Below are 22,842 nucleotides of genomic sequence, written 5' to 3' on the forward strand. Positions count from 1 at the left end.
ACTGCCCTTTCTATCCATCACTTTATATCATATTTAATGCTATCTATATTATCTTACCTCTTTTTTTTATACATTTGTGGGGTTTTTTTGTTTAGTCTATTTTTCCCTACCAAAAAGTAAGATCCATGAAAATAAGACTCTTGTCTGGCTTTCTCATCATTATATCCCCAATTTCTAGAACATAATGTTCCTGGTGTATAGTAGGAATTCAATAAAGAGTTGCCAAGTGGGAGGATGAATGTCATACTTTCAAGCCTTCTGTCAATTCTTGTCCTCTTCCATTCTTAGAAGTATTTTATGAGACCAACTTCATCAGCCAAAATTATATTAGACTAAGTGTAGAATTTATTCTGTGTCATTTTTTTATTAGCACATTCCTGTTAAGGATGTTCTGTATTCTTGCCTCATCTCTCTTCTCTTCCTATTTACAGTGTCAATAGCGAAACAAAATGGTCATCTGCTAATTCTCTTCCTATAGTTTCTATGTCCTTCCTTTGCTCACAACATTCTGTGCTTACTCACAGGATTATCTACTCTTTATTTACATAAATCCTATCTATATTTTATAATTTAGTTCAAACTTCTTTTTTCCCAACTCACCCGAACAGGAATCTTTCCCTATTCTGTAGTCCTATAATATTTATTATTTATAAAAATCATTCAACAGAAATATTTTACCATCTTCTGTTGCGATATTTTTGCTGATTATTTTTAATGTGTAGATATCTTAGCTCTCCAATTTGAATATGATTTCTGTCTTCTACAATGTTTTGTTCTGAGCTTTGTATATAATAGCATATAATATGCATATAAACATAATTCATTTTTAATAATGAATTGATGGGTTATTTGATCCAATATACCCCTCTCATATAAAATTTCAGTAATCATATCTGAAATGAAGATTTACATAGCCAGATTGAATGAACAAGCTGGTAGGTAGATAATTATCATTAATAAATTCATTTTCTCAAGGCCGAAATCTAAAAAATCAACTTTCACTTCCTAAAATTCTCTTTGAAGCAAATGTTGAAGGTAGCTGTAAATGTTTGTGAAATTGTTGTGGTGGCCATCTTGCATTTCTTCTATTTTTGGAGAAACATTTTTAGGATGTCATATATATATATTCTATTTCAAATTTATATAACAGTTTGTATCTATAAGTGTTTCTTAATCCAAGGAAGCCAGTGTATTTACTTGAAATTAGGTTTTCTTTGGGTTGAGAAGCCAACCCACTGCTTCCAGAATAATTTGAGAAGCATCTAAAACTTCGTTTCTGCTGTGCATAACTTCAAACATTCTCAGGAAAATCAGGTTCTTGCACTATCTTCTTTTGGCCTCTACCAACTACAAAACATTTGGTAGCTAAACCAGCAAATTTACTGCCAAACAAACAGGTAACTATTTTTTTGGGGAAGAAGAAAAGAATCTCTTCACCTGGCTAGCAGAAGAAAAACCCTGCCTGCCTTATTCTGGATAGTCACACCTTATTCAGAAATCCTTCATCTGAGAACTTCTTCCTGGGCCTACTGTGGAATCTATTTCTCCTTCCTCATTCCACAAATACTCTTGGTGAAGTTTTCACTTGTGGATATTTCATGAATTAATTTGATCCACATCTTCCTTTCTGTCTTATTCTATCCTTTGTCTAACCTATAGGTTTTAGAGGTCATTTTTTCATTTGTTGCTGGTTTTATTCTAAACAAGCCATCTTAAGCCAGACAGCCACGATAATTTTATTGCTTAGACATCTGAGAGCCATGAAATATCCACACTTGTCCCCTGCCAAGTTTTCCCAAGCACAAGTTTGATTCATGCAGGGGAACCATGCTTTATTTAGAGTTATTCTGTTGTAGCCTCAGGTGAAATTTTTAAATGTTTGCTTTTCTCTAATTTTAAAATGTATATACTATCCTTTCACTCTAGTAAAATGAGGGTTAGCATTATCATCAAGCCTTCTTTTTTGTTGTGCTAAAATACACATAATAGGGTCGCCTGGATGGCTCAGTTGGTTAAGCCTCTGCCTTCGGCTCAGATCATGATCCCAGGGTCCTGGAATCGAGTCCCGTAGAGCAGGGAGCCCGCTTCTTCCTCTGCCTGCTCCCCCTGCTTGTGCTCTCTCTCTCTCTCAAATAAATAAAATCTTTAAAAAAAATACACATAATATAAAATATATATTTTAACCATTTTATTTTATTTAAGATTTTATTTATTTGAGAGAGAGAGAGAGAGAGAGAGCACAAGTGGGGGGAGGGGTAGAGGGAGAGGGAGAAGCAGGCTCCCTGCTGAGCAGGGAGCCCGACAACGTGGGGCTTGATCCCAAGGACCCTGAGATCATGACCTGGGCTGAAGGCAGATCCTTAACAGACTGAGCCACCCAGGCACCCCCATTTTAACCATTTTAAAGTGTACAATTCAGAGATTTTTAGTACATTCTCAATATTGAAAACTATCACACACTACATAGTTTTAGAACATTTTCATCACCCCAAAAGGAAGCACCATACCCATTAAGCAGTCACTCTGTATTTCTCCCAGCCTTTGGCAACCATTACTCTGCTTTATATCTCTATTGATTTATCTATCCTGGATATTTCATATAAATGGAATCATACAATATATAGCTTTTTGTGTCTGGCTTCATTTCATTCAACATAATGTTTTCAAAGTTCATCAATGTAGAATGTATTAGTACTTCATTCCTTTTTATGGCTGAATGATCACCAACCTTTTTAAAAACATTTTTATATTCACAAATATTCTTACAATTGTGGTGAACTCAAGGTTATCCTACTGGATAAAAAAAAATGGAACGGGGGTGCCTGGGTGGCTCAGGCAAGTGTCCCACTCTTGGTTTGGCTCAGGTCATGATATCAGGGTCATGAGATAGAGCCCCACATTGAGCTTTGCGTTCAGCAGGGAGTCTGCTTGAAGATTCTTTCCCCTTGCCCCTCTCCCCATTGGGATGCAGACATACACTCTCTTTCCCTCTCTCTCTCTCAAATAAATAAATAAATCTTTTTAAAAAATGGAATGGATAATGCAGATTTTGTTTCCATTTGGCTATGAACAATTAGAAATTTTTAAAAATCTTTTTCACCATCCTTTGTTCTTTTTTCCTTTTGAATTATAAAAGTCATGTGTCTTGCTCATTGTCATCAGTAAATACTCACTAGGCATTATTATACATGACAGATCTTATGTATCATGCATAACAAAATCTCTGGTCTCTGATATTTTTGTAGTCTGCCATGGGCCAGGAGCAGAACTAGGTGCCATGAATTTAATACTGGACACCCCAGGCACAGTCCTTACCTCTGTGGACATCACATGCAGAAGACATATAGAATAAGAACATTTAATCAGTATAAAAACAGATATAGTAAATTATAGCTGTCATCCAGAAAGCTATACATTCTATAGGTCAAGATAAATTCATCTGAGGCTTGAGAAAGCCAGAGTACATAGTGGGAATAAGCATATTATACTGTCAACATCGGCTTTTTAAAGCTATGGGCAGAAATATACACATACCCAAGATGAAGTCAGACTAAACTTGTGTGAGATGAATCCTAGAAGTACATTGAATAACTTATGTTCTAGCTCAAACTCCATTCCACTTTGGTTTGGCAAAGTCCATAACATCTTTGCACACAATAAAAGAACAATGTTTAAATCCTCAGTTGTTATCACTCCTTAGCATCAGGCATGCATATCCAAATTGCTATTGGATATCATCACAGGCACCTCTACCTCAGTATGTCCTATACAACGGTTCCATCATCCTCCCCAAATTTGATCCTCTTCTTTCTATGTCCCCAATTCAGTGAATGCTACCATCAGACATTAAGGTGTTCAAGCCAATAAATGAATCATCCCTCTCTCTCTGTCTGTCTAGGTCTGTGTCTCTCTATTGCTCTCTCTGTGTGTCTGTTTTTCTCTGTGTGTGTCTATTGCTCTCCCTGTGTTTCTTTCTGTCTCTTTGTCTCTCTCATTCTTTCCCTCCTCTCACTCCTTTCTCTCTCCTCTCATCTCTCAAATCCATTTGGCCACTTCTTTCGACCTCAGATAGCTCTGCTATCTAGCCACTTTGCCCTAGTTTAGTTTAGGTTTCATCATTTTTGTCTGAATTACTTTAATAACTTCCTAAGTAGACTCCCTATCCCCAGTGATAGCCCTCTCAAATCCATTCTCTTAACATGTTCTGTCAGATGAATCTCCATTTATTCCCCCATGCTATCTCCTCTGCCAGAATGTCTTCTTTTTACTTTCCTGCCTGGAACTTTCATCCTTCAAGATTCAGCTTATCATCACTTCCCTTATAAAATCCTTGACCATCTAGCTCCTCTTGGCCATTTAGCACATCCCACCACTAATATCATTAGGCAAAGTCAGTCATTTCCCATAACCTGGCCTACATGACTTCATAATAATATTTACTACAGCATATTTAATTTTTAACACTGCAGAAAAATGGCCTTTGTCAATTTTTATTGTAATAGAAAGAACCAGAGGAATTATAGTGAAACTCCTAGAAAGCATGTTTGTTTTTAGTGAGATTTGTATCCAGACTTCACAAAACCAAGAGAAGCTATTCTGTGATCATTCTAAAAGGGTCCCTGTAAACTACAGACAAAAATGGTAGCAAAATCACAATTGGCCATTCATGGTTTTGAGTTTTATAGTTCGCTCGTATGCTCGGTCTCACTGCGCTTTGTAACTCCAGGTTTTCACCAATCACTTCTCTCCTGAGTTCTGCTCAATAAATGACCTATAATCATCATATTTACTTGTACCAAACTTCCTCTTGACTGACCTGATTCTGGTCAGGTAAGGCCATGGTATTCTCTTTAGTTATGGCCACGTTCTATAGAAAGCTTTCCAAACTAGCCTTTCCCTCTTGCCACTGTTCATTCTCTTAAACAGGATTCCTTTTTTTTTTTTCTTTTAATCAGGAAGTTGGATCTTTTTTTTTTTTTTTTTTTAATTTATTTTTATTTTTATTTTTTTTTTTTTAAGATTTTATTTATTTATTTGACAGAGAGAGACACAGCGAGAGAGGGAACACAAGCAGGGGGAGTGGGAGAGGGAGAAGCAGGCTTCCCGCGGAGCGGGGAGCCCGATGCGGGACTCGATCCCAGGACCCTGGGACCATGACCTGAGCCGAAGGCAGACGCTTAACGACTGAGCCACCCAGGCGCCCCAGGAAGTTGGATCTTAAAACCATAAACATTTGCCTCAAAGAATACAAACAAAGAAGGCTTCAACTGATCTTTCTATGAGATAAATTCGTTAGCCTATGTAGGCAATCCTTGCTTCTCCTAGTCCAGGAAAACAGATGAGTCTATGGCATTCTTTCTGTAATACACAGAGAGTAGGAAGAAATAATCTGAAACAAAGAGGACAGTAGGGAAGGGGATAAAAGAGATTACATGCAGAATTCTTCATGCATACCCTGACATGCCTTTGGGTTTTTGCTAGTTTCTATTTACACACTTGAAAAGGGAAATGTGGTAGGTCAGCATTCCTTCTTAGGAGGACTAGGGTAATGACAGATTGCTGAATATCAAAGTCACTTGATGTGCCTTGGCATTATATAGAGTAACAACTTCCAGTTTTCAACTCAATAAATCTATCCAAATGGTATGAACTTAGTTTGTAAAAATGGAGATCATAGTCACTTCCACAGTGGGAATAGGTTGAAGAAAGAAATTTATTCTCAAACTCTCTATTCCTATGGTTATTTACTGTACTAGTTTCCTGACCAAATTACTGTAAACTGGGTGGTTTAAAACACTGGGTGTTATATGCAAACAATGAATCATGGAACACTACATCAAAAATTAATGATGTGATGTATGATTAACGTAACATAATAAAATAAATAAAAACAACAACAACAACAAAAAAACAATAGAAATTTATTGTCTCATAGTTCCAGATACCAGGAATCTGAAATTGAGGTGTTAGTAGACCGTCTTCCCTCCCACAGGCTCTAGAGGAGAATCCTCCCTTTACTCTTCTGGCTTCTGGTGGCTGACAGTGCTCCTTGTGGCTACATCACTCCAGTGTCTGCCTCTGTCTTTACATGGCCCTCTCCTTTGTTGTTTGTGTGTGTCTCTCTCTTTTAAGGGTACTTGTCATAGACAATTCATGATAATATCTTTTTAAAATCATTAACTCAATGATATCTGCAAAGACCATTTTTCCAAATGAAATCATATTCACAGGTTCTGGGGATTAAGACATAGACATCTTTTGGTGGGCCACCATTCACCCCACTACATTAACCTATGTGCAAAACAAAGCAAAACTTTACACTCTTTCTCAGTTATCATCATATCCAATAGATACTATGTTCTATAACATTTCAGAGAGAGAATCATAATTCCTGATGTTTAAATTGCATTTTGTAACATTTTGCTACCATTTTAAGTGATACTACCCTATTCTCTAAATTACATGTCTCTATTTATTCTAATAATATAATCTTTTGTATTCCTAGGGTCATGTGGGTTTACCAGGACCAAGAGGTGCTGCTGGACAACAAGGGCCCCCAGTATGTTTTGAAAACACTCTTTGTAATTCTGGCATTGAAAAAAATTAATGTTTATATATCTTATTTGGTCTCTGCTTCATACATGGTTTCTGTTTGGTTTCCTACTAAAGGGTGAGCCAGGTGACCAGGGTGAAGGAGGACTAAAAGGAGAGAGAGGATCTGAAGTAAGTTGAAATTATTTAAGACAATTTGATACTTATTGTTTGTTTGAGAAGGCAAGAGCATAGGAGCTACTGTTCATTGTAATTTAAATGATCATTCACACTTCCAGAGCAAGGATCACTGTAGGCCTCTAATCAGAGTGTTTGTTAATAATTGTGCTAAAACATGATTATTGATTATTTCATGTGTTTTGACTGCCATCCCAATTTCCCTTTACCAGCAGCCTCTTCTGGCTTTGTGAAAATTGCCTAAAGTTGTCCAAAACGAATGGTCTCTCCTTGGGGTTTCAAGCAAAAATATAAATAAGCCTTAAAACCAGTGTTGAAGAGTGAAAACCTATCAGTGAAACCTATTTCGTTGTAGTAAGGATAAGGGGAGAAATAGTTTGACTATGTGACACAGACTCACAATTGGTTTAAAATATTTTTTTCCATAAGACAAGCCAATTATCTGTTATCAAATAACCTACAAATGTATTAGCTATTGAATTTAGACATCTCTTTCCCTATGCACTGATGTTGCCTCAACCTTATGGAAGGTTGTTGCCTTATAACTTGCTTTGTAATTTGTACCATCAGTTCATTGCTACCTTGCTTTTCATAGCATTCTGATTTCACCTGCTATTGATTTTAAATTAAATTCTTAAGAAAACACATGTATTTTAATAATAAATTAGGTGAGAATGGATAAAAAGTAATCAATTTGAGACCACATTTCTCCTAATTTGTTAAGTCTTCATCCATACTTTGTGTTTCCTACTTGCAGGAATAAGTAGTAAAATTAGGTTGAATCTGATATTACATAGGTGCTCACTCACCTACAGCCATTTTGAATAGTCTTGACATCTACCTAGTAACTCCCTGTCAGTTTCCTTAATAAATAAGAACTAGTAAATAAAAAATAAAAGTATCCCATTGAAGGCAAGTCTTAACAAGAAAAAATGCAGAGAGAGAAGGTAATTGTCCCATTTACTTACAATTTTTAATACCCAAATTGGAAAAAATAGTGGAAAAAGCTATGAACCTAGAACACTACTACTGTTTTCATTTGATTTCCTTATATTTGCATTAAGTGCCTAAGGATGCAAATGCTCTCCCAAGGTTTGATCCTAAAATTTCTAATCTCTTACAATCAATACTTTCATATTCTCAGTATTTTCTTTTTCTTTTTTGACATATGTCAGGAAGAAGAAATTTTTAAAGTATTTATTACTATCTATTAAAATTATGTCAATGAAATTCAAATATTCTTACCAGACAACTACATTTCCAGCAGCCATGGTCAACTCTCCCTGTGTATTAGAGCCAAAAGATTCTGAGAAACCATGGTTTAAATTCCGTATAATCCCAGGGAATTAGTTCTATCCTGCTTTGGGCAATGCTGGCATACAGTTCAAGGTTACATTAAAAACCCTCTTAGAATTTAAAATAGTCGTAATTGCTACAAGAATAATCATTGACCATGTATTATTCAGTAGGGACACCTTCAGTGGCCAGGTGGATCTTGTCCAATTGTTGTCATCTTGTTTTTGCAAAGCTGCAAAGTTTTTTAGGTTTGCAAATGAACCTTTAAAATCATCTGGACCACCCTCTCATTTTTCAGATGAAGAAATTTAAATTTCAGGGAGTTACCTAAGATCACAGAATTAGTTAACAACAGAACCAACACTAGAAATTTCCTGACTCTCAATGTTATACAAAAGTCTTCTATTACTTTGAGATCTTTTATAAATTAAGTGAAATATGATTAATCTTACTTAACCAACTAACTTATTCATTGGGCTCTCATGCATGAGACAGTGGGCAACTGTAGAGAAAAAGAGCAAATCAAGCCGATTGCACAACCACTACATTTTCAAAGACTTTTTTAATTCAAATGTAGTGAACTGTCCTATAATGGCTTTCAAAGACTAAGACTCAAGCCAAAATCTTATTTTTCTTCCAAAACAAAATTCCAGATTTTAGTGAATTGAAATTTCTTGGTTTAAAAAAAAGAAGAGAAAAAGAGTAATTATTGCCTAACTCTAAATCTATGTTTATATTGTAAAGCTATCCTCTCTAACAAAGTTAGAACTAGCAAAGTATTGAGGTAACTGTCTTTCAGTTTCATTTAAATAAAAAGCAAACAAGGGTTTGGACTATAATGACACATTTTAAAATGTCCATTATCGAAAGAATTAGACTACCTTCTATCAATGTTCTACACTTTGTTGATCTTTATTTTTTTTTAAGATTTTTATTTACTTATTATTTGACAGAGAGAGAGGGAACACAAGCAGGGGAAGTAGGAGAGGGAGAAGCAGGTTTCCTGCTGAGCAGGGAGCCCAATGTGGGGCTTGATACCAGAACCCTGGGATCATGACCTGAGCTGAAGGCAGACGCTTAAGGACTGAGGCGCCCCTGTTGATCTTGTTATACATTTAAAATCTCAATTGTGAGACTATGTTTTTTTTCTAGCTGGCCTACTTCCTTTTAGTATGATGATAATAACTGTAATAAAGAAATATTTCCTGAATCGAACATCTCAAAACAGCAGAGACTATAGTTTTGTTATTTGCTAAACACTTTTTGTCTTCAATAGACAGATTTTGCCACAATTGTCCTATTACAAGTAGCAAAAAATACTTCATAGTCATACTTTCCTTTTCATGTTATTCTATTGGGAGCTGCTTCCTGATGCCCATCCAAGTCTGAATACCATTCTAATTTTCATGATAATAGACCCATACATGTAGATTTCAGTACACAACATTTAACTTTTCTGAAATAATCCCCAACATAATGGTCATCCCAAAATGTAATCAATCTGTGATGATATGTGAATCTCTTTGTTTTTATTTTGTTATATGAACATTTGGAGTAAAACCCTTACTTACATGTGTAGTATGTCTGAACCATAAGACATAAACTCAGGTATACTAAAAATAAAACTTTGTTTTTTGTGTTCTTTATAATGGAACTTAACATCTGTCCTGAGTGCCCATCCTTCCTGGTGGTAGAAACCTAATTGGTGGAAATCTAATCAGTTGAGTGCCTTTTACTCCATCCACACAAATATCCTACATTTGATTTAGAGTTTTCCCTATTCACTCTCTTGTCAAGTTTGCAGTTACATTCTGGGTAGCAGTGGTGGGGAAGAGGAATGGAAGGTGAGTTTGGTCTTAGGTCATCTATTTATAATAGTATACACTGAAATGCATATTATCCATGTAGATTCCCAGTTGCTTATGATCCCACCATGTTGACATCTACCAAGGCCCTACCTTGCTGACATGTACAGCTATTTTCTGAGTATAGAAAAGGTACAAAGTCTCCTTATATAGGCCCTTACTGCTATATGCTTCTGTTCTTGGCCACATGGAAATACATTCTAATTCCTATACCATGCTGGGTGCTTGCAGGACTCAGACTTTTCTCAAGCCCACTGGCCTAGACATCTCCTACAGAAATTTCTACTCTATTGCTGACACTCAGTGTAGTTTATGTGAGCCTCTAAATGAAGACTTTAGTCTCCCTAGCCATTGTCTCTGTGCCCAAATCCCCCACACTTATCTGAGGGTATTGCTTCTACCCAAGCTAGGACTTGAGGGCAGAGTGAGGTGTAAAGGGCCCTTCTCAGAGATCCCTGTCAGGGTTGAACAGTCTTGCTTCTCTTTTACTTCTCTTCTTACCTTTCTCCAACTTGAACATCTTTATATCCCCTTAAATAGGAAAAATTTTCTCTTATACTATTATAATTCTAAATCTGTTCTTTATGGCAAAATGCATGATTTGAATTCTTTGTCACCTTGGTTTTTGATACTCAAATATAGGCTTTAAATATTTAAAAATCAGGCTTTTGCATTTAAAAATATATTCTTCCCAAAATATTATATCCTTCTCAAATTATTACTCCACCATGAGTTTCAGAGGACTATTTTGAAATTCATAAGCTAAGGAAAAGTCTGTTTTGAAAATCTAAAATCTAGAACAGATCTATCACTTTGTATAAAGAAAAATACTGTAAAGGAAAAAAACACTCTGGTTAACATATTTGAATATTATCACAGTTCATATACTATTCAATTAGTGATATTAGAGATAACTGAAATCACAACTTTTTCAATATTTAAAATCTTATTTGTTTATTTTACTTCCTTATTTTGTCCTAAAAGATATATTGTATTTTAGAGATCATATTATTCCAGGAATTGCATCTTCTTCAACTAAAGTCAAATCATCTACTGTTTCATTTCCTGGTTTCCTTACCCTTAGAAGGACCTTACATTAGTGACTTTTTAAGGCGAGTAAAATAGTTTTCCAAGCTGGAGGTAGAACTCTTAGTTCATATATCTCCCCACTATCAAATTCTAACAAAGTTGGATTTTTATCTCTTACAGAAAATACCCTTTTTTTCTATGACTGCATATACTATTTCTTCTTGAAATGTTAAGATCATTTTCAGAGGATGTAATATGTTATGAACTTATTTACTTTGTTATTGTTGTCAGTTTGAATCTTTGGCACAATTTATCTTCAAATTTGAATAACGTAACATCCCATTTTGGTGGAATTATTCTGTTTGTGAGAACTTTCGATGACTTCTGAGAAATGTGTCTGGTAATGACAATAGGCCTCTTTTTCTTATTTGTGAACTAGGTCACTCTTTTCCACCTTTTTCTTTTTAAAATAATTTTAGGATATCATCAGAATAATGGCATGATTCGCAAAGGGCAAAGTTCCTAACTATCCTGGCAGACCAGTTACTGCTGAATCAATTATGATTTAAAACATCTCACACATGGAAAAACAAAGAGTTCCATGGGAAATAAATATCTTTTCTTTGATTCACAAGTATGTTCTTCTCCGTGCTTCCAGATAAGCACATTTTAGGCTATTGATTCATGTCCCTTACTACACTGTGAGTGCCTTGAGATCAGTAACTTTGACTTTGCATCCCCAGCACATACAAAATAGTCAATAAATGTTCATGAAATTAGTGAAGCACTTAGCCACTTTCAATAGGAAGACAAAGGCCCTGTCTGAAAACGTGGACATTTATTAACTAATTTTAATTCCCTTTTAGAGCCAAGATTTAAATTCTTAAATCCTAGAATTTGGAGCTAGATGGAAATTCATAAATTATCTGGTCAAATTCTCCCATTTTCATATAAAGAAAATGGCTCCCAGGGAAGTTAAACAGAAATCTCGGTGATGTACAGTTAGCCAGGACTAGGCAGGACTGGCTGCAGCATCCCCGTCTCAGGGTTCTTTTCTATGCCTTCAGCTTAGTTAAGTTTATTACAATTAAGTGACAACTGTGCTTCACATTTTTAGGGCCCTAGGGGGAAAAAAGGAGCTCCTGGTCCTTCTGGGAAACCTGGGATTCCTGTAAGTAGCAGGCCCTTTTCATCTTTCTTGTTTTTCTAAATAGAATTGGCAGCTTCAGCAAGCAGAAAAGTTTGGGGCCAATTATGACAAGTGTTGGATAAATCAGCTTGTCTTCAAAAAAAAAATTTAAGCTCGAGCTGGAACACAGGGAACAAAATATGACCATTAGCTCAAAACCAAGATTGCTGTTTAAGTCTCTGCAATTGAAGGATGCTATTTTCCATTGTTATGGAGCTCTCTCTGTGGACTCATCTTACTCTCTGATCCTGACTGAAAACAGGGAACTTGAAATATGACTAAATGATTGGTGACAAAGGTCAGAGATCCTCAAGCATGAACAAAAAGCATGAGCTGGATTGTAATTGAAGGACACATCCTCTCAGTTTCCTGGCAAGTAGAACAGAAAGTCTTAGAAGAAAATGTTTTAAATCATTTCATCGCAGAACAAAGATTAATTTTACCTTAGCCATCAGTTTCCTCTAGCCAAGCAAATATGTGTTGACTGGCTTATTAGCAAAGACTTACTTCCTGCTGGGCTTCCGTAGCCAAGAGCTAGATGCCTACTTTGGGTGTCCTGCGTTGGTTCAAAAAAAGAAAAGAAAATGAACATAAATTATAAACACATTCAGATCAGAGATTCATACAGATAAAATGCACTTGCCCAAGAGTAGAAACAAAATGTTCAGACCTTTATGCAGTCATATAATTATCTAGTTTGGAGTGGCAACAAAAAGGACCATAACTTGTTTCTTGAGAAAATAGCACAACATGAGGTTTTGCTGATGGTAAAGTATAGCTGTATCGTAAACTGACAGGTGAAGATACGGCTGACTTTTCTCCATAGCTGGATAGAGCAGAGGCCAGCACAATGAAAAATACAAGAGAATTGCACTAAAGCTCAAAAGCTTGCACAGTACATTTTAGTTAGCTTGGCATTTCTGTTTAAGGAACTTTTAAAGACAGTTACCTGTTCTGTTGAATCCAAAAAAGAATTAAGGAAACAGGAAAATTTATCCGGGAGTGGGGTATTAAAAATATACCCAAATATACAGGTATTTGTCATTTAAACATTTGTACAACATCTCTCTATAATCCACTTAATTTTTGACTACCAAGGGTCTTCCTGGCCTACCTGGGCCAAAAGGCATGCAAGGATACCAGGGAGCTGATGGCATTTCAGGAAACTCTGGAAAAGTTGGGCTACCAGGAAAACAGGGACTGCCTGTGAGTAGAATGAATCTCTCTTTACTTTTCCTTTCTTATTTATAAGCGTCTGTTTGCTAGACCATATATATTTGGGCTTTCTTAGTTTTAATATTGGCTCAGATTAGCCAACCCCTGCTTTAATAGTTGTTTTGGAATTGTGTTTATGATCTTCAGGGAATGTCAATGAGTATATTCTCTTGGATATTTTATATCTAACAACTCATATTATAAATAACACATGCCATTTTTGCACATATAAAACATATAAATAAGAACCATAAAGAAGCAAAATTTTAGGGACTACACAACCTGGCTATGTCTTGAGTTCATCAAATATCTTAAGCCACCTTTGGAATATTTAAGGGTTGGCAGTAACTCAATGGAAATTCTGCAAAAATTCATTTTCCCTTTACTTTTACAGCCTCAGTATTTTATAAAAATTGTGTGAATGTTTTCTCTGTGTTCATCTAGTGGTGATGCAATGATATAGCTTCTTTCTGACTTTTATGCAAATGTTTATCTTATTTATTTGATCAGAAACTTAAAAATCATATTTTGTCTTCATTTAGCCATTTCTTCTCTTTCCTTCCCTAATGTCTTCATAATCCAGATTTTTTTAATCTAACGTTGTGTTTTCACTTGAAATATTAGAATAATAAACCATGTACTTTCAAGAACCCTGTAATATTTACCCTTTTACATTTCTGCTATTTGGATGTGGTTATCTGTGGACCTGTTTTTCTTTTCTTAAATACTAAATCAATCCTACTTGTTTATTTAAATATAGCATGGTGCTAAACCTAAGCCCAAACCCAAACTAATATTCTTCTTTCATTATGATGAGATATCTCATTTGAAATAGTTAATTAACTAATTAATTAATTAATTTAATTAAGAAACTATGAGCTAGACAATTTAGTTATTTCAGAAGTAATACAGCCAGATTCTATCTGAAAAGATGAATATTTTTAAGGAGTCTAAACATGGCTTCTATTTGTTTTGGAGGCAATATGTCAGAACATCAGAGCAACAGGTTAAGACCTAGAAAACTTTGACAGCAGCCTGATATTTTTAATTAAAATAGTTATTTTATAGACTTCTGTCTGCCATCAACATCAGTCTGGTTGAAAGAGGATTTTCTTTCATTTGAGATCTCAGTCTTTAAGGGCGTTTATGCACTGGACCCTCATTCTCATGCTGCTCTCCAGACTCACCATGTCCTAGTCTTAAAATGAGGTTGGGGGGTGCCCCTGAGTGGCTCCATCGGTTAAGCGTCTGCCTTCGGCTCAGGTCATGATCCCAGGGTCCTGGGATTCAGCCCCGAGTTGAGCTCTCTGCTCAGCGGGAGCCTGCTTCTCTCTCTCCCTCTGCCTGCTCTCTGCCTACTTGTGCTCTCTCTCTCTCTGTCAAATAAATAAATAAAATCTTTTTTAAAAATGAGGTTGGGGATTTTTAAAACATATTGAATTGTTCTGAGAGTCTGTATTTTTGTGGATTAAGTTTTACTGGGAAACGTTATAGCGAATCTTACCTTATTGCTTTACATAAGATTTTGAGAGTTGAAACGAAAAAAACCACACTTCAAAACATATCATATTTCTTGCTGCTGAACACAAGCTTGATCATGGAGGTGGTATGTATGTGGATGGATGGTTTTAAAAGTGAATTGTAAATACTACTAATAGCAAACAGATTTATTTAATTACTAAGAAGAGGGAATCATTTCTTGTCTGGCTAATACTACTAATTCGGATACTCATTCCAGATATGGATAATAGAAACCAGGATCCTACATAAATGTGTTTAATAAGAATTTCAGATAATTCAGTATATTAGGCAATCATCAGATATTAGTGACAGGTCAAAGTTATCAATTATGTTTTATATCAGTTTACTTAATGGTTCATGTGACAGACAACTTTTTTTCTGGCAATATGTGACACCTGAAGTTCTCCCTAGAAAGGATTGAAAATTCCATGGAATGAAAACATTGATTTAGATGACTAAAATATGAATTGTTTTCTAGGCATAAAAACAGCAATGTGGCAAGTGACTGTTACCTGCTGCTAGTTTCTAGCAAGAAAATAGACATTTTCTAACAACTCTACACCCTTCTTCAATAGTGGCATCATGCTTAAAGGACAGTAATTTAATGGCTAAGAGAAAGCCAATGCAGAAAATAATCAACACAAATAAGATACTGATTTCATCTGATGCCACTCCAAGCCTTGTTGCTAGAATCTGCCACACTGTTTTTATTGACTGTGCGGGTGAAAGATTATGCGTGAAATCAAGTCACTGGTCCTACATGGAACAGACAAGAATGAAAGGGGCTTAAAGCCAGATGCTGAGGCTATTTGCACTCAGGCCTATTCCAAAAGGCAGTTGGGACTCTAAGAGTATCAACCAGGGCTGTTTGGTGGCAAATAACCAGACAAGGATATATGGATTGCCCGTAGATATGGATTGCCCAAGTTCTGCCCGCTGGGAAGATCTCCCTTTACTGATGATATCTTTCAGGCTTTAATGTAGCAGCCTTTCACTTCTAGCTGATGGTGACGTTCAGTGCAGATCTATCCATAGATCAGATCTGAGCTTTTCCGTCCTCCATTACTGGGAAAGGGAGTTCTCTAGGCTGAAGGAGCATAGGTAAAGCAGTTGAGCAGGTATCATGGAACTCTTAATTGGCTGCTTCCGTATTTTGTTTGCTTTTTCTGGACCTGATAGCACCCAGTCTCAATATAGGCCATTTCCATTTAGGAGGAGAATGCTGCTGCTGCACATCCAGTTTTATGATTCAGCGGATCAGATATCACCTAGCTCATAATGGGCAATTCAGGGCACATAGTCGTTTGATGTCTCAAGGTCTGTTATTCAGTTTTAAGCAGTGCAAGGGCAGAACTGCATTCCAGATGGGAAATTACACGTGACAAAGGAAGGCGTGGCTTATCTTCAAAACCTTATGGATATAAGCTGTGATTCTGTTACAGAGGGGTTCTCGGAAGGTCCATACAGTATCTCTACCAGCCACAGACCTCTCTGTTATTATTGGATATTATCGTTGCTCAATCCTAAGGTGCAAATAGCAAGGTAGCGTACATAGCATCCCGAATCTGCTGCAGATTTTAGTCTCCCCCTGACCCCCTGCTGGGATGTCCCATTAGCCAAACCCAACTAAATAAGGGTGATAATAGCAGCACTAATGGGGAGGACTGTTTTATCACTGACATTGTTTAGAATTGCCAGTATATGATGATGAAAAAAGGTGTTATTATTGTTTTAAAAATTCACTAACGACAATATATTCCCTTTCTGCCTGTACCAAGAGTGGGGCTCTCTCCCATCTACCTCCCCTTCGTATGTCACTAACCAACAGCTAGAGGGTAAAGAACCTGCCAGAGCATAGAGTGGGGTGGAGAAGGGCAGGGACTGGATCTCAAAAACAAACAGAAAACATCCAACGAACTCTATTTAAGTTCTCATTTATACATGGTCTATATCAGCGTTCCATTCTGGGTATCAGCAAACTACACCTGATGAACCAGATGGATCTGTATTTGTATGGCCCATGAGCTAAGCCGGTTTTTACATTTTTAATGGTAGAAAAAAATAAACAGAAGAAGAAGGTTTTGTCACGTGTGAAAACTACATGAAACGTAAATTTCAGTATCCATAAATTAATTTTATTGGCACACAGCCACAGTGTTTTGTTTACATACAGCTGCTTTTGCACTACAAAGCACAGTTGAGTAGTTGCAACAAAGACCAATGGCCTCACAAAATCTAAAATATTTACTCTCTGGCCCTTTTACAGAAAAAATTGGCTGTCCCCTGGTCTGTTTGTATTATCACACTGTTCTTATTCTATGGCTTTGTAATGTGTCCTCATATTTAATAGAGCAAGTCCCCCTTCTTTATACTTCTACCACATACATTTGAGATTAGATTTGCTGAGTTTCCCTAAAAACATAACGAAGATTTGAATTGTCATTGGGTTTGCCTTGAATTCATAGATATATTGGGAGAAAATTCATATCTTATCATTGTAGTTATCCAATAAAAGAGAGGAAATATTTATTTTTATCATCTTTATTGTGCTATAATAGAATAGCTCCAAAATAATAATGGCAAAAATTCATAGAATGCTAAGTATGTACCAGGTACCGTGATAAGTGTTTGACTATATTGACTCACTTAATCTTTATAATCTTATAAGATACATACAGTTATGATCCTTATTTTATACATGAAGAAACTGAGGTCAACTATACCCCAATTTAAAAAAAAAATACATACCTACATACATACTGAGGCACTGAGAGATTGTCACTTTCATTGTCTCATTGCCACAAAAGCAGCCTAACTCCATATTCTTTGCTCTTATCAATATGCAATATTGCCCCTTAATAAAGGCCTTGTGTATTATTTTATTCTCTAGTTAGTTATTACTAGTTTATTTTATTTTTTTATTTATACAATTCTTTTTTTAAGATTTATGTATTTATTTTAGAGGGAGAGAGAGAGAGCATGGTAGGGAGGGTCAGAGGGAGAGAGAGGGAATCTAAGCAGACTCCACGCTGAGCATGGAGCCTGTCATAGGGCTCAATCTCATGACCCTGAGATCACGACTGAGCCAAAACCAAGAATCAGATGCTTAACTGACTATGCCATCCAGGCGCCCCCAGTTACTACTAGTTTAAATAAATGTTACTGATTCAGGATATATTCTATACAACTGGATTCTTAAAAATTTCTAATAATTTCCTTGTGTGACTCTATTGGGTTTTTGAGGTAGATAATATCATCTTCAAATAATGGCAGATTGATCTCTTTTCTTACACTCACTTCTTTTTCCTTCCACATAAGTTGGCAGGGACCTTCAGTGCTATGTTGAACAGTAGCAGCAATAGTGAACATCCTTCTGCTGTAGATCGTAGAGGATGCATCTAAAATTTCTCCACTATTTTCCATCTTGATTCTGTATTTTCCTTGTCTATCTTTTTTGTTTTCGTTTTTTTTCTTTCTTTCTTGATTCCCATTAGATAGGCTAATAATCTTATAAGATATATACAATTATGGTCCTTATTGGGTATTATCCTTGCTCAATCATAAGATGCAAATAGCAAGGTAGCTTACATGACATCCTGAATCTGCTGCAGATTTCAGTCTTCCCCTGACCTCCAATCCCCTGCCAGGATGTTCCATTAGCCAAACCCAACTAAATAAGCGTGATGATAGCAGCACTAATGGGAAAGACTGTTCTATCACTGACATTGTTTAGAATTGTTGCAAAGTTGCCCTTTCTTTTTTGGTGGATGTTCTTGTAGCAGTTGCACTGAACTTAAAACCAAATGTGTATGTATTTAACTGTATTGATTTGTTAAATATATCGCTATCTGTATCTTCTCTCTAACAAAATAAGTATTTGTGTGTGCTCTCGTTTCCTTTTGTTTCTATAAACTACTCTTTGCCTTCATCATTTTTTTATATTGCCTTGAACTTTGACTTTTAGGTTTTTTTAAAAAAGATTTATTTATTTGAGAGAGAAAGCGTGAGCATAGGAGGAGGGGCAGAGGGAGAGAGAGTCTCAAACAGACTCCACGCTGAGCACAGAGCCCCACGCGGAGCTCGATCTCACAACCCTGAAATCACGACCTGAGCCAAAACCAGGAGTCAGACACTTAACTGACTGTGCCATCCAGGTGCCCCTGACTTTAAGTTTTTACGCATTTACTTTCTGTTTTTATTTCCATTGCTTCTTTTTTGAGTAGTGAACTTAATTAAGCTATTTTATCACTATTACTTTCAATAACCTTTATAGAATCTCTTGAATTTGTTTCTTTTGTTATTTCAGTACTTCCTCCAAAAAGTATTTCCAATGTAGGTATTTGTGAGACAAACCTTCTGAGGCCTCATATGCCTACAGATATCTGTATTACCCTCTTACATTTAAATGACACATTAACACTGTACTGGAGGTTCTAATCAATGCAATCAGGTTCTAGTCAGGGTAATAAAAAGAAATAAAACCCACCCAGATTGAAATGGAAGAAATAGAACTGTCTTTATTCATATACAACATGATCGTCTATGTAGAAAATCTTTAAGAATCTACCAAAAAAATTAAGTAAATTTAGCAAAGTTGGAGGATGTAAGATCAATATACAAATTTGAATTGTATTTCTATATACTAACAGTGAACATTCAGAAAGTGACATTTAAAAAACAGTACTTATGGGTGCCTGGGTGGCTCAGTTGGTTAAGCAGCTGCCTTCAGCTCAGGTCATGATCCCAGGGTCCTGGGATCGAGTCCCACATCAGGCTCCCTGCTCATCGGGGAGCCTGCTTCTCCCTCTGCCTCCCACTCTCCCTGCTTGTGCTCTGTCTCTCTCTGACAAATAAATAAATAAAATCTTTAAAAAAAATAAAAATAAAAATAAAAAACAGTACTTACAATAGTACCAAAATGGGATAATTTGACCCCCCAAAAGTACAAACCTATATGCTGAAAACTATAAAGCATTTCTGACAAAAATTAAAGTAGACCTAAACAAGTGGTATATATACTATGTTCACAGGTCAGAACACTTAATACTATTAAGATGTTAATTTTGGCATTGGCAGTATCTTAAAACATTAAACATATACCTATCATAGGACTCAGCCTTTTTACTCTTAGCCAAGAGAAATGAAAACATATGTCCACACAAAAACTTGTCCATGAATATTTATAGCACTTATCTTTGTAATAGCCCCAAAATGGAAATGACCCAAATGTTCATCAAAAGGTGACTGGCTAAAAAAACTATGGTACATATGTACAATGAAATATTAGTTTGCAATAAAAAGAATGAGCTACTGATACATGCTACAACATGAATGAATCTCAAATATGCTGAGTGAAAAAAAGCAGACAGGGGTGCCTGGGTGGCTCAGTAGGTTGAGCATCCGACTTGGTCTCAGCTCAGGTCTTGAGTCAAGCCCCTCAGGTCTTGAGGTCTCAGGGTCATGAGTTCAAGCCCCACATTGGGCTTCATGCTGGGTGCGGAGCCTACTTGAAAAAAAAAAAACACAGACCCATAAAAGGCACATACTATATGATTCTACTTATGTAAAATTCAAGAAATTGTAAACTAATCTGTAGTGACAGAAGGCAAATTGGGGGGATCCGATAGATGGAGTGTATATAGGGAGGTGTGAGAAGGAGGGCTTACAAAGGGACAGGGTAAGACTTTTGGAGAAGAGGGCGGATCTGTTATCTTGATTATGATGATGTTTTCACAGATGTGTGAAATCCTTTATGCTGACTTATCAAATTATATACTTTGTAATTTACTTTATGCCATTTATACCTCAGTAAAGTAGCTTGAAATGAGGGGGTAGGGAGAGAGAGATGACACTGAACAATAAGTAGGAGTTAGTAAATTAGGAATGATTATTGTGGGTGAGGAAAGCCAGAAAGAAACATTCTATGCAGAGACAACAGCATAGAAAAATCTAGGAAGAACCTAGTATGTTTGAAGTACCAGAACAAGAGCAATTGTGACTAAAGTTTAATGAGCAAGGTGTAGCAAGATGTAGATTAGGTACCATTAAGGTATACAGGAACCACATCATGGTGCATGTTGAAGGACATATTAAGGATATTGAGCATTATCTGAAGACAGTAGGACTCTATTGAGGGACATTGTCCAATTTTACATTTTTAAAGGACTCCCTCTGGCTTCATTATGGAAAATGGATTGAAAGGAGCAAGAGTACATGCAGGAGACTAATAAGAAGACTATGTAATGCAGTATTCCAGGCTACATATGTCCATGGTTTGGACTAGACTAGTGAAGTGGAAATGGAAAGAAGTGGGTGGATTTAGTAGTATTTAGGAGGTAGCTTTTATAAGACTTGATATTTGATTATGGGAGGTAAGGGAAAGAGATGGATGTCAAGGATAACTTCCAAATTTCTAACTTGTACGAATTTCTAACTCAGTGCATCATAGTGCCCATCACTAAAAAAAAAGCAAACACTGAAGGAGACCCAGATTTTATGGGCAAGGTTATAAGATCCAGATGGAGATGTTAAGTAGGCAATTAAATATTCTAGGCTAGAGCTCAGAGAGGAGGTCAGATATAAATGTGAGAGTCATTAGTGTACAAAAATGTACTTAATCGGTCATGTTAGAAAGTAGATGAAATACCCTACTTTTGAATATTAAAGAGAATATTTACAGAAATGTTGACAGGGTTAAGACAGTCAAGAGGGATGTTGGGGGAATCCAGAGACTATCAACAGTAGAAAGTGGTTACTGCCCTTAGAGCTGAAAGGTTAAAGGAAAGAAATAATGTCAAGTTGAGACTCCAGTTGAGAGCTGGAGCTGTCGGAAAAGGAGCACCTCACAGGAGCTATAGTTGAAAGTAACCCAGCCACTGACAGAATGTCAAAGCCAGGAGGAAATGGGAGAAATAAAGGTAGTACCCCTCCCTCCTCTAATATCCTAGTGATATGTAGCCCATTGGCCAACCTCAACTGAGAGTCAACAGAGGACAAGGGAACCCAGGTGATGCAGTCCATGAAGGTCAAATTCCCAAATAGCAAGATAGAGAAGAAGCAGTGAATAGATTTGGGGAACAAATGAAGAAAAACACCAATATTAAGTAAACAATGGAAAGAAAGTCCAGTATCAAGCTGTGAGGAATGCCATCATTTAGAAGTCAGGTAAAGGGGTGCCTGGGTGGCTTAGTTGTTCAGCATCTGCCTTCGGCTCAGGTCATGGTCCCAGGGTCCTGGGATCGAGCCCCGCATCGGGCTCCCTGCTCAGCGGGAAGCCTGCTTCTCCCTCTCCCGCTCCCCCGGCTTGTGTTCCCTCTCTCACTGTCTCTCTCTCTGTCAAATAAGTAAATAAAATATTTAAAAAAAAAGAAGTCGGGTAAAGGCGGAAAGAGGAGACTACAAAGGAGACTGACAGGGAGTGATCATAATAGATAGGAGAAAAAGAATATAATGTCATGGAAACTTAGCAAAAAATATTTCAAGGAGGAAGTTATCAACTATATTTAATAATCCTGAGAGATTGTGTTGGACATGTATTCTTTAATTTTGCTTCTGTTTTTTTGGCTACTCAGCATCTTAACCTCATTTTTATGTTTATAAATGTTTGTGTTTACTCTCTGTTTGATCTTGGTGGGGGAGGCCACTTTTTTTCCTTTTTCTTTTTAAAGATTTATTTTAGTGAGAGAGACTGCAAGTGGGGGGAGGGGCAGAGGGAGAGAGAGAGAGAGAGAATCTTCAAGCAGGCTCCCTGCTGAGCATGGAGCCCGATGCGGGGCTCGATCTCACAACGCTGAGATCGTGACCTGAGCCAAAATCAAGTCAGATGCTTAACCCACTGAGCCACCCAGGCGCCCCAGTGAGAGGCCACTTTCTACAGAAGTCAAATTCTAGACACCTTCCAGTTCCTCCTTGAAACAGGGATATAGGCCCATGACTTAGGCCGAACCAATCAGTTGTGTCCACCAAGACCTTTGGCTGGGGAGTTTGTGATATGCAGAA

The 22,842-nt window shown here is 36.7% G+C and overlaps 1 protein-coding gene across 1 annotated transcript in view; it reads left to right on the forward strand.

Annotated features, from left to right (window-relative positions):
• COL24A1 (collagen type XXIV alpha 1 chain) overlaps positions 1-22,842 on the forward strand; it is a 237,673-nt gene that overhangs the window by 155,175 nt on the left and 59,656 nt on the right. Inside the window, exons 25-28 of the mRNA XM_078071776.1 lie at positions 6,506-6,559; positions 6,670-6,723; positions 12,037-12,090; positions 13,207-13,314. Coding sequence (XP_077927902.1) covers positions 6,506-6,559; positions 6,670-6,723; positions 12,037-12,090; positions 13,207-13,314 — 270 coding nt within the window. The remainder of the gene's footprint in view (positions 1-6,505; positions 6,560-6,669; positions 6,724-12,036; positions 12,091-13,206; positions 13,315-22,842) is intronic.

The sequence above is a fragment of the Halichoerus grypus genome, chromosome 5 (assembly GCF_964656455.1).
Source record: "Halichoerus grypus chromosome 5, mHalGry1.hap1.1, whole genome shotgun sequence".
In the NCBI taxonomy this organism is placed as follows: Eukaryota; Metazoa; Chordata; class Mammalia; order Carnivora; family Phocidae; genus Halichoerus; species Halichoerus grypus.